The following is a 14,710-nucleotide window of genomic DNA, read 5'->3' as shown; positions in this document are numbered from 1 at the left end:
CAAGACGCGACTGCTATAGACCGGTGAAGTATTTTTTGTAAGACAGACAAAACAGCTAACTCTTGATGTACCAAAGGTGTTAGAATTCAGAACATTTCCTATGTGAAGCCATGTGTATTATAGCAGAGCTGTTCGATGGATGCATATTTTTCCTAACGAACGCTTAGGAGGGAAAATGCTAGCTAGCTGGCAGAGTACTGCTTGAGTAACCTCGTCTCCCGTAGAAGCGCCTATATAAATTAGTCAACGAATTCAATAACATCATATTTCTGTTCCTAATTATTAGCATCGAAATCCTCCTGTAGCCATCCGAGAACCGGAAATATTAATGTACGTGACATTAAAATGGATTTGGTCGGTAATTTAGCTAAAAAACAAACATTTGTTATCGTGAAAGGTACGCTTGGGAAGCAGGGGGTGTGTTCGTTGTGCGGTGTTATCATGACCAAAAGACCTTATTTTCAAGTATTTTTGAAATGAATGAACCAGATTGTAAAGGTGTGGCGTTGGCATCTTTATTGCCTATCATATATATATATATATGCATTTCAAGAAGGCATGGTGCATATGAACGCAGATTATGAATGTCTTTACTCTTCCCTCTGCAGGTGGAAGAAGTCACAGCCTGTTATCATAGTGCTCCGTTGTTCAGCAACAGCCACGATGGCGATTCCAATCGCTATTTTGGATTGTGACTTGTTGTTACATGGACGGGGGCACAAAACTTTGGATCGCTTTGACATTGAAAGCGTGTCAGACGAATTTCTGCTGACGACATTCGGGTTTCCGCGAGAATTCATTTACTACTTGGTGGAGCTGTTACGGGACAGTTTGTTAAGGCGCACTCAGAGATCCCGCGCGATTAGTCCGGATGTTCAGATCCTTGCAGCATTGGGATTTTACACGTCGGGATCTTTCCAGAGTAAGATGGGAGACGCCATTGGAATCAGCCAGGCTTCTATGAGTCGCTGTGTGACGAACGTCACTAAGGCTCTCATTGAAAAAGCGTCCGAGTTCATTGGCTTCACCAGAGATGAGGCCACAAAACAACAGTCAAAAGAGGAGTTTTACAGGGTGGCTGGGATCCCCAATGTTATCGGTGTAATAGACTGTGCTCATATTGCCATTAAGGCCCCAAACGCCGAGGACTTATCTTATGTCAATAAAAAAGGCTTTCACTCCATCAACTGTCAGCTTGTGTGTGATGCCAGAGGCCTCTTGCTGAGTGCAGAGACGCACTGGCCTGGAAGTCTAACAGATAAGGTGGTGTTTAAACAGTCGTCTGTTTGCAAACTGTTTGAAGACCAAGAGGAACACGAAGGCTGGTTGTTAGGTGAGATTATGAATGACTTTGAATCCACTCATTTCTCTCAATATACAGAATCCCTTTTTTTGTTTCCCCACACATACAAAAAAAAGGTCTTTAAGGATACAGAGCACAAAGTAAAGCTTACTGATGAAGCACTGCATTATTGGTGCGGTAAGAGGTGACAACTAAGCGTGTGTTATTTTTGCAGGAGACAGCCGATATCCTTTGAAGAAGTGGCTGATGACACCCTTGCAGTACCCGGAAACCCCTGCCGACTACCGGTATAACCAGGCGCACACTGCCACGCACGAGATCGTGGACCGGACCTTCCGGGCCATTCAGACCCGTTTCCGTTGCCTGGATGGTGCGAAGGGGTACCTGCAGTACTCGCCCGAGAAGTGCTCCAACATCATTCAAGCCTGCTGTGTCCTGCACAACATCTCGCTGCAGTCTGGTCTGGACGCCTGGACCTTTGAGCGGACGGAAGCGACAGACCAGTCGGAGGAAGGAGATGACCTGCCAGACGCCGTGGACCCGGAGGCTGTGAGAGTCCGCCAGGAACTCATCCTCAATCACTTTAGTTAGATCAGCATGTGTCTTGACTCCTGTGGGTGTGGACCCACTCCAGATGTTTTTGTTGTAATCTCGCATAAGACCATGCCTTAGATGTCCCCTCACGTATCACCAGACCTGCGAGTGACGTGTTGATTCAGATTAGGCAAAAGAAATGCATATCTGTACGTTTTTCTGGGAGTTCAATTTAAGAGCCAGATCACTGCTCAGCATTCCACGTAGTTGTGGAGTTGAATGTGTTCCCTGAACTCATAAATAATTACCATTCTTCTCTCAGGAGGCGCGGCCCAAAATTTCAGGCCCTATGAAAGTATGTAATATTGGGCCCCCCCAAACCTTAATAGTGTTATTAATAGCGTTCTGTGAGGGCCCCCTGTCAATGCTGGACCCTTGGAATCATCTAACCCCCCCCCCCCCCCACATAACGCCCCTGCTCCTCTCTCTGATTATGCAAAAGAGAACAAACAACATGTTGACAGTTTGCAGAGACTCAGTCTGTGATTAAACCTTTACTTATATGCTCTTAAAGTCTGAGAGTAGGTTTTAAAACAGGCTTTATTAGTACCTTACCTTTACATGAGTAATGTCTTCCACATGTGATGCTTGGCACACACAAACGTTCTGCAGTATGTTCTCAGGCACCGACTGTACTTAAGACCTTGATATATGTTGTAAAAAAAAATCATTATTTATTAAAGAAACTGTTTTAATAATATAAAAAAGCAAACATGCAGTTTCATGCCTTTAAGACGTTGTAATGCGTTTGTTTTGTATAATAATGTGTAAGTCTGTGAAATCTGAGGCAGTTCTGTCTCATCTTGAATTGTTTTTTTTTTGTTTTTGTTTTTTTGTCATTCAGAGAATAGATGCCTTGTGAGAAAACTGTGTTTTGGATCCTAAGCGAGTACAGCCGCTTTTGTGAGTTTTAGAACATTAACGGAACTAATGGTTTGACTTTTGTTATCTGAGCAATGCAACAACTGTTCAGGGGAAATTTCGGAAGAAAGAGAGGCACACATTGTGTAATAAAATTTGGATCTAGTGCGTCTCATTTTCACCCAGCATTGCTCATGCCTGGTAATCAGTCAGTAAAGACCTTAAGTGAAATGCTCTGAATCGATAAAGCATCCTGAAAAATGTAAACGTCAAATCTCCTTTTAAACTTTAATGAATGTGACGAATATTTAGAAGGCGCTAAGACCTGGCAAACTCCTCTGCACAGCACGTTCAGCCGTCAAAAGTAATAAATCAGCTGGCTCGTTAATGAGATTCGGAGTGAGACTCCTTCAAAAGGAAGACATTATTTCGAGACAGGGGAATAATGAATGTGACGAAAAGAAAGAGGGTTGGAGAGCAGTCCGAAGAGCAGAAGAAAACAACAGTGACTTGTTTCGCAGTTATCTTTTCGAAGCGCAATTAGGAATAAAACGGCAGCACACAGACCGTGACGCAATAGTAGGCTATACTTAATGAGGATTCTGTCACTACCATGCAAAATTCTACACGGTGATACTGCAGTGTTGGATTAACTACACTAACTGGACTTAGTCATCTTTCTCAGAAGACATTGTAACATTGTAACAGATACTCTGTGTTTATTTATATATGCGTAGACGAGAGTGAAATCAACGGAATGTAAGTAAAAATCTTTTGAAAATACTTTCTGCCATTCTTTTGTTCTTATGTGTTGGTCTTGAGCACTGTCAGTGCTGTAGACGGCAACAGGAGAAATTATTTTCCAGTTAAGTGTTCATCTTAAACTCAGGACAAATATAATGATTAGTTCTTCATTTTTTTAATTAACATCAAGGCAAGGCAAGGTCAGGACTTACAGTAAAACACAGACTCAAAGGAGTCAAAGGAATCCGTAGGTTTCTGCTTTCAAGTGGAAACGACTTCAGTGCTGACCAATAAAGAAACAGCACGGAGAGCGCACAGGCACAGAACTCATATTCTCCTATAATTGTATAATAGAAAATTGCTCGAAACCTACGAAAAAATTGTAAATGATAAGTAACATTTCTTTTCAAGCGATTCATAAGATACCATACCGTCATTCCCTCGGTCCCGTCATACACAGCAATTATGACTGACTCCGGACCGACACGGAAAATGACGAGAGCAAAACTAGTGGTTCTTGGACGTGATAACTGCGGAAAGACCGGTAATAACAGTCGTCCTTACTGATCTTCAGGACATTAAAGTCACTCACAACGTCTCGTCAAATCAATTACAAGAATCAAACCTGTCAAATTACTATCAATAACTAAAACGCTTTTAATCGGATTTGGTTTATGACACTGAATTTATGTTTATTCTTTTTCGCTTTATTTCAATCCAGCAATGTGCGTCAGATTCCTAACAAAGCGCTTCATCGGAGAATACGACCATAAAAAGGGTAACACCTATTCAGATTGTATCAGACCAAATATGAGAGAACATGCCGCCATATATGGTTGACAACTCACCAGTGTCTTGTGTTTGGCTTCTAGAAGTTACATACAGGTGTCTGAAAACGATTGACAAAGAACTGATTGACTTGGAGATACTTGACACAGTTAACAAGGTACTGCACAGTCCTTACAATGCACCGTAATAATTTAAGGCTCTCTCCACTCCTCTCCCATTAAGATTTTTTTATCTGCATTACTTTACTTTTATTTGTCCAAACATACATAGCTGCTTCCATTACTGCAAAACTAGGCAATAATTCTGAACTGACAGGAAGGGCCTGATGAGAACCACAACCCTCTTCTCATGTCTGCTTTCCCTGAATCCCAGGCTCTCTCTTTCTCACACACACACACACACACACACACACACACACACTATTAAGATAAATGACCTTTGAACTTTTTTTTTTAAGTCCTCAAGCCCTGCAATAAAGCATAGCTTTGGTAAATTCAACAGGTTAACCAACACCACTCCACCACTCTCGTGTGGGTGCATTAGTGGAGGAAGAATGATCACAGTGGTCAGAATTAACATTCATATCCTGTGTGCTGTGTTTGAACTCATCCATAATTAAATATTAATGTGGCCTGCCAGCTACGCCTGCACTTTTTCATAAGTCCACAGCCAAACTGTCATGAAAGTGAGGGCAGTATTTCATCAATAATTGTATAATACACCCATTTATCCTTCTCTCTCTCTCTCTCTCTCCCTCTCTCTGTCTCTCCCTGTCTGTCTGACTCTCTTCTCTGTTTCCTTCTCTCTGTCTGTCTATCTGTCTGTTTCTTGCTTTCTCTCTCTCTTTCTTTCTCTCTTTCTCTCTGTCTCTTTTGTCTCTCTCTCTGTGGGAGTGTGTGGGACCAGCAGCCACCTCTCTAGAAAGTTCCATCAAGTGGGGCGATGGTTTTCTCATCATGTACTCGGTGACAGACCGCGGGAGCTTCGAAGCCGTCTCTCGCCTGAAGAGACTGATCGACCATGTCAAACAAACGCTGGGTAAGGCATTAGACAGGTAGGAGAAGGGAGGCTATTGGAGTCTTTGGGTTGACAGAGGACCGCTGATGACTAAACGAGGGTATTGAATCTGTTCAAGTATTAGAATCACGTCATACAATTAGCATGACCCCATCGATCCAGACCATTCATACAACTCCATCAGCTCCTCTCACTGATTCGACTCCAAAGAGATGATGGTGATACCTGCTGTTCAGAAACAACTGACTCACTTTGTATTACTTTGTATTTTGGGCTGTGCATTTAATGAATTTGTGTATCAGTGAAGACAAAGCTCAGGTCACAGTTATCTGAGAAGAATGTATAAAGTATGAAGGCGTATGAAGTTTGGTGATTACGTGGCTGTGATAGCCTGTCTTCCATACATGGATTAAACACTGATCTGTCTGAGGCCACAGGGGTCCCTGTGAGACCAGAGAAGATTTGTTAATGTAACATGGCTGTTACTCATTCTGTAGTCTGCACAGTATCACAGATGCCACAGCAGACACTAACCAGTTCTCTGTGTGTGTGTGTGTGTGTGTGTGTGTGTGTGTAATTCTCATTGTTGTCTGCTATGACACAGGCATTCCCACTGTCATCGTGGCCAATAAGTGTGACATTGAGGGTGGTCGGCTGGTTCGGACAGAGGAGGGACAAGCTTTGGCCAGTGACCTAAAGTTAGTCACCTCTGTCTCATTCTGACTGAATTACAGTTGATTACATGAAACCTGATGCAATGCTGTACTGTTGTGTAGTTCATTCGAATAAGACAATAATACACCATATCTGGGTGACAGACATGTTTTCAGTAGTGGCTTTGTTGGGATTAGTGTTTATATTTGATTTGGGGAAAGTGTTGAGGTTAGTGACTGAGTTTGGGTTGGGGAGAGTGTTGGGGTTAGTGACTGTGTTTGAGTTGGGGAGAGTGTTGGGGTTAGTGTTTGTGTTTGATTTGGGGAGAGTGTTGAGGTCAGTGATTGTGTTTGAGTTGGGGAGAGTGTTGGGCTTAGTGATTGTATTTGATTTGGGGAGAGTGTTGGGCTTAGTGATTGTATTTGATTTGGGGAGAGTGTTGGGGTTAGTGTTTGTGTTTGATTTGGGGAGAGTGTTGGGGTTAGTGTTTGTGTTTGATTTGGGGAGAGTGTTGGGGTTAGTGATTGTGTTTGATTTGGGGAGAGTGTTGGGGTTAGTGTTTGTGTTTGATTTGGGGAAAGTGTTGAGGTTAGTGACTGAGTTTGGGTTGGGGAGAGTGTTGGGGTTAGTGACTGTGTTTGAGTTGGGGAGAGTGTTGGGGTTAGTGTTTGTGTTTGATTTGGGGAGAGTGTTGAGGTCAGTGATTGTGTTTGAGTTGGGGAGAGTGTTGGGCTTAGTGATTGTGTTTGATTTGGGGAGAGTGTTGGGCTTAGTGTTTGTGTTTGATTTGGGGAGAGTGTTGGGGTTAGTATTTGTGTTTGATTTGGGGAGAGTGTTGGGGTTAGTGATTGTGTTTGATTTGGGGAGAGTGTTGGGGTTAGTGTTTGTGTTTGATTTGGGGAGAGTGTTGGGGTTAGTATTTGTGTTTGATTTGGGGAGAGTGTTGGGGTTAGTGACTGTGTTTGATTTGGGGAGAGTGTTGGGGTTAGTGTTTGTGTTTGATTTGGGGAGAGATTAGCATGTTTTTGATGTGTGTGTATGGTGTGTATGTGTATGGTGCAGGTGTAGTTTTTTCGAGCTGTCAGTGGCAGACTCCTCGGCAGCGGTGGAGGCTGCCTTCGCCCAGTTGGTGCGGGAGGTGCGTCTGGAGTTCCACAAACACCTGCTGGCCATGGACAAACGCTCACGCATGCTCCAAGTCCGACACGCCCTGAGAAACAAGCTGACGCGCAGCAAGACCATGCAGTGGTGACCAGCTGGGCGTGCAGCGCGGACGCCTGTCTCACCCACTGCACACGGAGACTGGACCAGGTCAGACCAGAGGTCTCCTGTTCTCCAGGCTGACTCCCAGGATGGACTCAAGCTCAGCATAACTTTGTCTCCTGCTGAAATTAAAGTACTGGAGGGAAGGGCACTTGAACCACCCCATTACTCTCTGATATTCACATTGTATCCCCTCATAATGTCTCTCTCTCTCTGTCTCTCTCTCTCTGTCTCTGTCTCTCTCTCTCTCTGTCTCTGTCTCTCTCTCTGGCTCAGAGTGACCATGTAATATGTAGTCTGGGCACAAAACAGTGACATATTACAGTGGTGTCTGGAGGTTTGTCCGCTTTTAGCCACTGAGTTTCCTGACGACATGGTCAATAAAAAAGGCGGGACTGCTCATGACTCATAAATGGTATGGGACAATAGCATGAGATAATCTGAAGGTTTCTGAGAGAGTCAGAGGTGTTGTAATATAAAGTATAAATTCTTGGACTGTCTCAGATCACTGTACTGTACAGACTGATTTCAGCGTTTCATTTTTCTCTCCCGTGCTCAGTGAGGTCTCTGGTTGTAGTCTTTAGACAATGCAGAAGCCGAGGAGACCTTCATTCATTTACTTTTATGTTCAGTTTTAATCAGGGGGTTTCTGGGCAAGAAACAGCCTTGGGCTTATCCGCTGGGACTGGCTGGGGTGGGGGTGCTTGGGTTGGATTGGTGAGTGTTGATTGCATACGTACAGTATATACGACAGTCAGTTACGGTTTTTGGGGGGGGGGGGGGGGGCGTTTAATGTAATTACATATGTATTTATTGCAACCCTCACCTACACAAAAAATGAAACTGTTTATCACATTTTGGGTCATGTTTTAAGGTGTTTTAAGGTGAGGGTTGATTACATATGTGCAGTTCTGGTGATTCTGAACGTATTCAAAGGCTTTTGCAACAGAAAGTAGCATATGTCTATTCCAGGACATGTTTCAGTAAGCACAGACTTATATAGTAACACGCCATCAGCATGGCTTAAATCGTAACGAGTAGCCTACCAGTGGAGTCGTTGTGTAACCACACGCTGCAGCAGTTTTAACTGAACGCGTAGCCTAGCCTATAATTTAACGTCCATCTGACGGCTTCAGTCTGCTCCTCAAAAATAGCGTTGCTGACCACGTGAGGATGCTGATGCCCAAACAGCGTGTTGATTTTTCTTTTTACTTTTGGAACCTGGTGCCTCTGATGGCTGTTTTCTTTTTTTTCTCTGTTTTTTTGCCCCCCTCTTTTTACTCTTTGACGTCCTCTTGTCCGTGGCTTTCGTGGGCCGTCTCACTGCGGCGTGCTGCTTTTGCAGTAGTCTAGAATGTTAACGCGCATTAACACGCGCGCAGCACGCCCTAACGTGCACCCCGCATGACAGGCACACGAAGAGGCTCGGTAAAGAGACAGACGGGGCCGGTAAAGAGACAGATGGGGCCGGTAAAGAGACAGACAGGGCCGGCTAAAAACCTTACGGATTTTTTTGGACGGTCCACCGACCCACCGGGATGTGGCCCGGTACGGCCGATGGCCAGTACACCACTGGTTTTAACATTAATATTCTGCTCTTTGTTGACGATATTAGGTCATTGACGTCAATTTTTATGATTTTTTTTTTCTTTTGGAATTTAATTTTACATTCAAACATAAAATTATAAGAGTTCCTCTGTCTTCCTCTGTCTCTCCTTATTTGGGTGAGAGAGCATGATGGGTGGAAAATGTAGGTGACTAACTCAATGCGTAACTGGGCTGATTGGAAGCGTTAACACAAGAGTGTTCTGTCTAGACTGGAGGTCGACCGTGGTCGTTATATTCAGAAACGAGGTCCTCTAAGCGTGTTCTCGTGTCCTTACACTCTTCATTAATGTGCACATTTCTCTCACATGCTATTTTTGTGCACGAGGACAATGTGTTTTAAGCCTTTTTTTTTTTTTTTTTTGATTTGGTTAATGAAATTTAAGTGGAAGACAGTAAAACTCAGTGTGTTGCATCAGATAGGATTAAAAAAAAAAGAAGCAATTTTGATGTAAATCTTCGAAGCTGAGTTCCCAGAAATCCATTTTTAATGCGGTTTGATATTATCTAATTTTCCTCTGAGTTTGGCGGCTTATTTATCCGACATTTAACATGACATTTAAATGTCATGACAGAATAAAAAGGGTTGGAAACTCATTTTGTTTTAATGACTTGAACTTGCTTGCAGAAGTCCCACAGGTTTAAATTATAATCTACAAGTCCCCTTTGAAAGGATTTAGGCTTTGGTTGTAGATGGATTTATATTTATTATTTGTGTGCTTATGTTTCATTAGAAGAGAATGCTTGTCAGGGTTTTTATCGCTAATAAAAAAGCTGGCCTACTAACTAAATCACAGTCTTAAATTTCTTCAGAGAGAGAGCGGGTTAAAACGTATCTGAGAGAGTCCACACAATCCCATACACAATCTCCCAAGAGTTAAATGAACTCTGGCATAATTACTGCACTAAATCAGCCAGTGTCCTCCCAATGACCATTATCAAGATCAGGATCCAGTCTTGACTCAGTGTTCTGAGAACTACTACACTGAGAGCTTAGAGTCCAGAGTCTAAATAATAATAATAATAATAATAATAATAATAATAATAATAATAATAATGAAAACATCTCTCCTGAGGAAAGATAATGTGTTAGTAAAAAGGCAAACATCATAGTGTTTGAGTTTGTTGATTTAATTAGCAAAATGGTAAAATAAATAAATACAAATTGATCAATTGCTCCTAAAATCTTCAGGTCCCTCCGACACTAAGCTATAAGAATGGCTGAGTACAGCTCTCCAATAAATTATTACAGAAAAAAAAAAACCCTATACGCACATACATGACAGGGATACAGAAACACACAACATCAGGGAATTTCAAAAAATAACAAGAGACAACAGAAAACAACAACAACAACAACAACAACAACAACAAAACAAATGTCAAATTTAACACCATCGTGGAAAAAAAAGACAGTTTATACAAGAGAAAATTCGATAATGTTTGATAAACAGTGTACATATTGTTCGGCACATTGTGTGTTCCTCTGCTTGTTTCTATAGCAACAATGCCTCTGTGTTTATGACATTTCTTTTAAGATGAATGCTCTACAGTGGGACACTAAATGTGGATGTGGACAAAAAGGCTTCGTCCAATCATTTAAATGTCTCGTGGCCGTAAGAACGTGAAATGTCAGTCCATTAGGGTGGTGACTTGAACCTGTCCGAAGGTTAGAGAAGAACTGCTACCAAGAGTGCACAGGTACTAAGCTTAGTACCAGGACATTGGAAGATTTCAAAAATACTTCAGACCCCATGCACAGGATCCTAGTACTAGATGTGCTCATCTGTTCGAGACATAACGATCCATTCGCCTTAAACATCACCATCTGTTTGTGCCAGAGTTCTCTCTGATAATGTAAACGTCTTTTTTTTTTTTATCTAATAATAATCATTTTTAATCACATGACAGAGTGAAGGTGGTAGGATCGACTGATCTTAAGGTTAAGGTTTCGAGACATTGGTCGTTCTCGCTCAGGACGCTAACTCTGTCACAGTGCTTAAGATTTTAAAACCCACTGATCGCGCTCTGTCTCCGTTTATACACAATCCGACTGCTCCTCCCAGGAATCAACCAGGGTCCGAGCGGGACTTCCTTTCCTCCAGGCAACAGGCAAGTGGCAAAACATAGCACAGACACATGGCGTTTACTAGACATCTGCAACTATTAGCATTGGCAAAGCCCCAAAACAGACGCTTCCAACCGTCACGTTACATTTAGTCTTTAGTCAAAGGTGCGTACACTTCAGTTTGATTTTTGGAGTGGTCAGATTTTTACAGGTCCCCTTTATATGTATTTAAAAAACGTTCAAGACTCCATGGCCAATATTTTTTTTTACAGTGGTTTTTAAAGCTCGACTACGTGTCACTTCATACAGAGCTGGAGTGGGAGATCTGCCCCCTCTGGGCTTTAATGCTGAAGAGTGCAGTGACGGCCTGACACAGAATAAAACATGTCTAGAGTAAAGCCTGCCAGCCTGCCTCTCCACGTCTGCATAGTTCTTCACTGGATCAACAGAAGAACCTTTGGACAAAACAAAAATAAAAACAAAAACAGCTTCCTGGAGCCTAGGAGGTTCTGAACATTGATTGACAGTTTTTGGATGTGTGAGAACCAAAGCTGTGTTGTCATGTTGGTTATATTAAAGGGAAAAACACAAGCATGAAAAATGATCAAAAAAGAAAAAACAAAAAAACAAACAAAACAAAGAAAAACAAAAATTAATATGTGCTCAAAAAGTGCTTGAATAAATTGGCATAATTTTTTTTTTTAACGTGTCAGATAAATAAAAGTGTATTATAAAAATTCTGAACGCAGTCTAACATCAAAACGTTCCCAAATGCTAAACGTCCTTTCACTGTTCCTCAGGCAAAAATCACACAAACATGCTCTCTTTGCTTCGACAGCACAACCTGTATACGCTTAGGCACCAAACAGCACTACAGACAATAACACCCCTGCCTCCCTTTCTCAAAGCCTTGTTTTCTGATTGTACAACAGAAATCAGACCTGTTTCCTGAAGAGATATGTTACACACGGCAAATTCTCATTAAGACACAAACAGAAAAGACTGCAACACAATGCTACACCACAGGGCCATAGAGTGAACGGGGACACACGGCAGGTATCTACAGAGAGAGAGAGAGAGAGAGAGAGAGAGAGAGAGAGAGAGAGAGAGAGAGAGAGAGAGAGAATGCTATTGCTCTGGCCATAGCACAGAGACCCACACGGCATGCACGAAACACAAGACAAACACAAAGCCACCCCACACGACGCTTACACTGCGATTATGTCGTACAGTTCACCTGGAGGCCTGTGTGCGTGCGTGTGTGTGTGTGTGTGTTTGTGTGTGTGTGTGAGAGAGAACAATTCACTGAACTTTGGACTACATATTGCCTTACTGCATTTTTATTTTTTATTGTGCTTTACTTATAGTCAACACAGATGGTAGTTTGTTTGGTTTTATTTATAGACGAGATGGGCGGGTCTTAGACCTTCAGTACTGTCTCCTGTGTGATAGTAGTACTCTAGGGACTATCACTTTGCCTTTGATTTTCCAAAACGCATGTGCTTGCTCATTTTCAGGGACAGCGTTCCTTCACAGATATGGTTTGGGAATTATGTCGGGTTTGATATGTCTCCATTCCTTCTGCTGTGGTGATGTTTAACGGCAGGAACTGGCATGAGGGCCAGAGTCTGGGGGGTCGGGGGGGTGGGGGTGCTGAAGCCATCAACACACATCTGTATACAAGAGTGTTTAAACTGCCTGAATGAACTGGGATGTGCATCAGACTTGTGAGGGCAGTACATGTACAGAGCAAATTTACAGACCAATTATTACAAACAATACATCAGTCACAGCTGGTGTGGTGTGAGGATTCTGTCAAATGGTTCATATGATTGGGAGACGTAGTGATAAAACCAAACCAAAAACTTTTTCATTCCCTTGTGTCGTAATCAACTAAACGTAAACGGTCACAGAATGGCACAGTCCTGTCTAGATTTTCAGAAAGAATCAGGTGACCGACGGAGACAGATCAGAGGCATGGGGAATTCTGAGAGACGGCGAAGTCGACTTCAGTTTGGCAAAGTTTCGAGAGCGCCTGGATAGTTCTACCTCTCACCCGGCTGCACTGAGCAGGAGTGTCAGATAGTCAGACTTGTGCTTTCACCTCCGTGCGCTTTAAGAGTTCTTTAACACAAGCGCCGCTAACATTTCAGCTAATGACAAAAAAAAAAAACCAAACAAACAAAACAAAACCAAAAAAACAAAGCCCTTAAAATGCTACAAAGGTCTCACATTACAACAGGTAAATTCTAATCCCCTGGCATATTTTGATCAATCAAATGTGCATAAACTACCAACGACTCACTTCAAAATTGTCAGGCAAAACAAAACAAAACAAAACAAAACAAAACAAAACAAAACAAAACAAAACAAAGTAAAAAAAAAACCAAAAACAAAAAAACCCAAAAACTGGAAGAGACACTTCTTAAGGTGACAAACCGTTGGTGGTGCAGAGGTGATGGAGTTTGTGGTGAAGTGATTCAGCCCTTGTAGGGTATAGGTTCGGTGTGCTAAATTTTTTTTTTTTTTTTGAGGAGAGATACTGGGAGAAAGAAACAGTCTGAGTACACAGAGTGACCTCTTCAAAAAATACTGTCACTGAAATGATCGCCTCATTACACAAAGAACACTAATCTAAAGCCACAGTCTTTGTTCATGAAGTTTAAGGCCATGTACAATTTTGCCATAGGGGTGCATCCAATTACACAGAGACTCTGTATAAGAAATGTACTTACTTTTTTTTTTTTTTTAAATATCTATTTCATTATTTTCATAAAATAAAAAAAGACACTTCCCTGCGGTGAACAATATTTGGCAGATCAGAGTTCAATAATTTATTTGCAAAACAATACCTTCTTTTTTTTTAAAAAGAAAAGTAAAGAAAACTATTCACAGAAATGATTCCAGTTTGAACAGAAACCATAAAAAAAACCCAACACATTTTTAACGTATACCTTAACTTTTGGAATACTTGGAAGACCTGAATGTTTTTTTCTGTTTTTTTTTTTTTGTTGTTGTTGTTGGTTTGTTTGTTTGTTTTTTTTAATCCACAAACACTCAACAGCACAATACATCCCTTTTTTTTTCTCTCTGTCATTTCCACAGATGGAAAAGAAAATGACACGTTTAATCAGAGCCAAAGAAGATGACTCAGGAAAAAAAAAAAAAAAAACGACTTCAAAAACACACAAACACAGAAAGAAAAAGCACGTTAGGAATCTTTTGGCTGAGGCTCCATAAATCTTACACTTTTTTTTTTTTAAATCAAATTTCCGCAAACGCCTCCTTCTCTCTCCCTCTCTCTCTCTCTCTTCAGTACTTTGTTTTAATGAACGCCGATGGAAGGGAACAGCGTGGAGGAAACGCAAAGAACCAGCCGAATTAGAATCTCCACTGTATCGCTTTCAGCGCTACAAATTCGTCTCCGTGACGGACCGGTTCCAAACGGACCGGTTCCAAAAGTTCGGATGCTCGCGTTCCCATCCGCCGCCCCTACAAGTCGGTGAGAGAATTTTGAAGTTCTAGTGGTAACGGGACTGAGCCGGAGTGCAGCGGAAAAGGCAAAGGACAAAACATTTGTAAGAACGAGAGCTGGTAGAGTGTTTGAACGTTTGAATCGAGTGAAGGTTTGAAGGTGAAGGTTGAGGGTAGTGTGTATGTCTGAGAGAGGGTGGTAACACATAGTAAAAAAAAAAAAAACAACAACAAAAGAAAAAAACGCCATCTGTGGGTTGAGCCAGGTTTTCATCCGATCTCAAACACTGATCGTTTCTTCTCAGACTGCCACGCCGTGAACCGCCGGATCTCGCTTG

General features: G+C 42.0%; 2 protein-coding genes across 2 annotated transcripts; both read left to right on the top strand.

Annotated features, from left to right (window-relative positions):
- The first annotated feature begins 632 nt into the window (after positions 1 to 632).
- harbi1 (harbinger transposase derived 1) lies at positions 633 to 1,960 on the top strand. The gene is made up of 2 exons (XM_030766886.1): positions 633 to 1,333; positions 1,518 to 1,960. The coding sequence occupies exons 1-2, from the start codon at positions 664 to 666 to the stop codon at positions 1,892 to 1,894; spliced, it is 1,047 nt and encodes a 348-aa protein (XP_030622746.1). The 5' UTR covers positions 633 to 663; the 3' UTR covers positions 1,895 to 1,960.
- A 2,007-nt stretch (positions 1,961 to 3,967) lies between these two features.
- LOC115806162 (ras-related and estrogen-regulated growth inhibitor) lies at positions 3,968 to 7,214 on the top strand. Its single transcript, XM_030766910.1, has 6 exons — positions 3,968 to 4,046; positions 4,224 to 4,280; positions 4,375 to 4,448; positions 5,185 to 5,329; positions 5,913 to 6,006; positions 7,025 to 7,214. The coding sequence occupies exons 1-6, from the start codon at positions 3,968 to 3,970 to the stop codon at positions 7,212 to 7,214; spliced, it is 639 nt and encodes a 212-aa protein (XP_030622770.1).
- The last annotated feature ends 7,496 nt before the right edge of the window (positions 7,215 to 14,710 follow it).

Source organism: Chanos chanos, chromosome 2 (genome assembly GCF_902362185.1).
Source record: "Chanos chanos chromosome 2, fChaCha1.1, whole genome shotgun sequence".
NCBI classification, from domain to species: Eukaryota; Metazoa; Chordata; class Actinopteri; order Gonorynchiformes; family Chanidae; genus Chanos; species Chanos chanos.
Note: the sequence above shows the minus strand (reverse complement) of the source record. Positions and strands in the feature narration are given on the sequence as shown.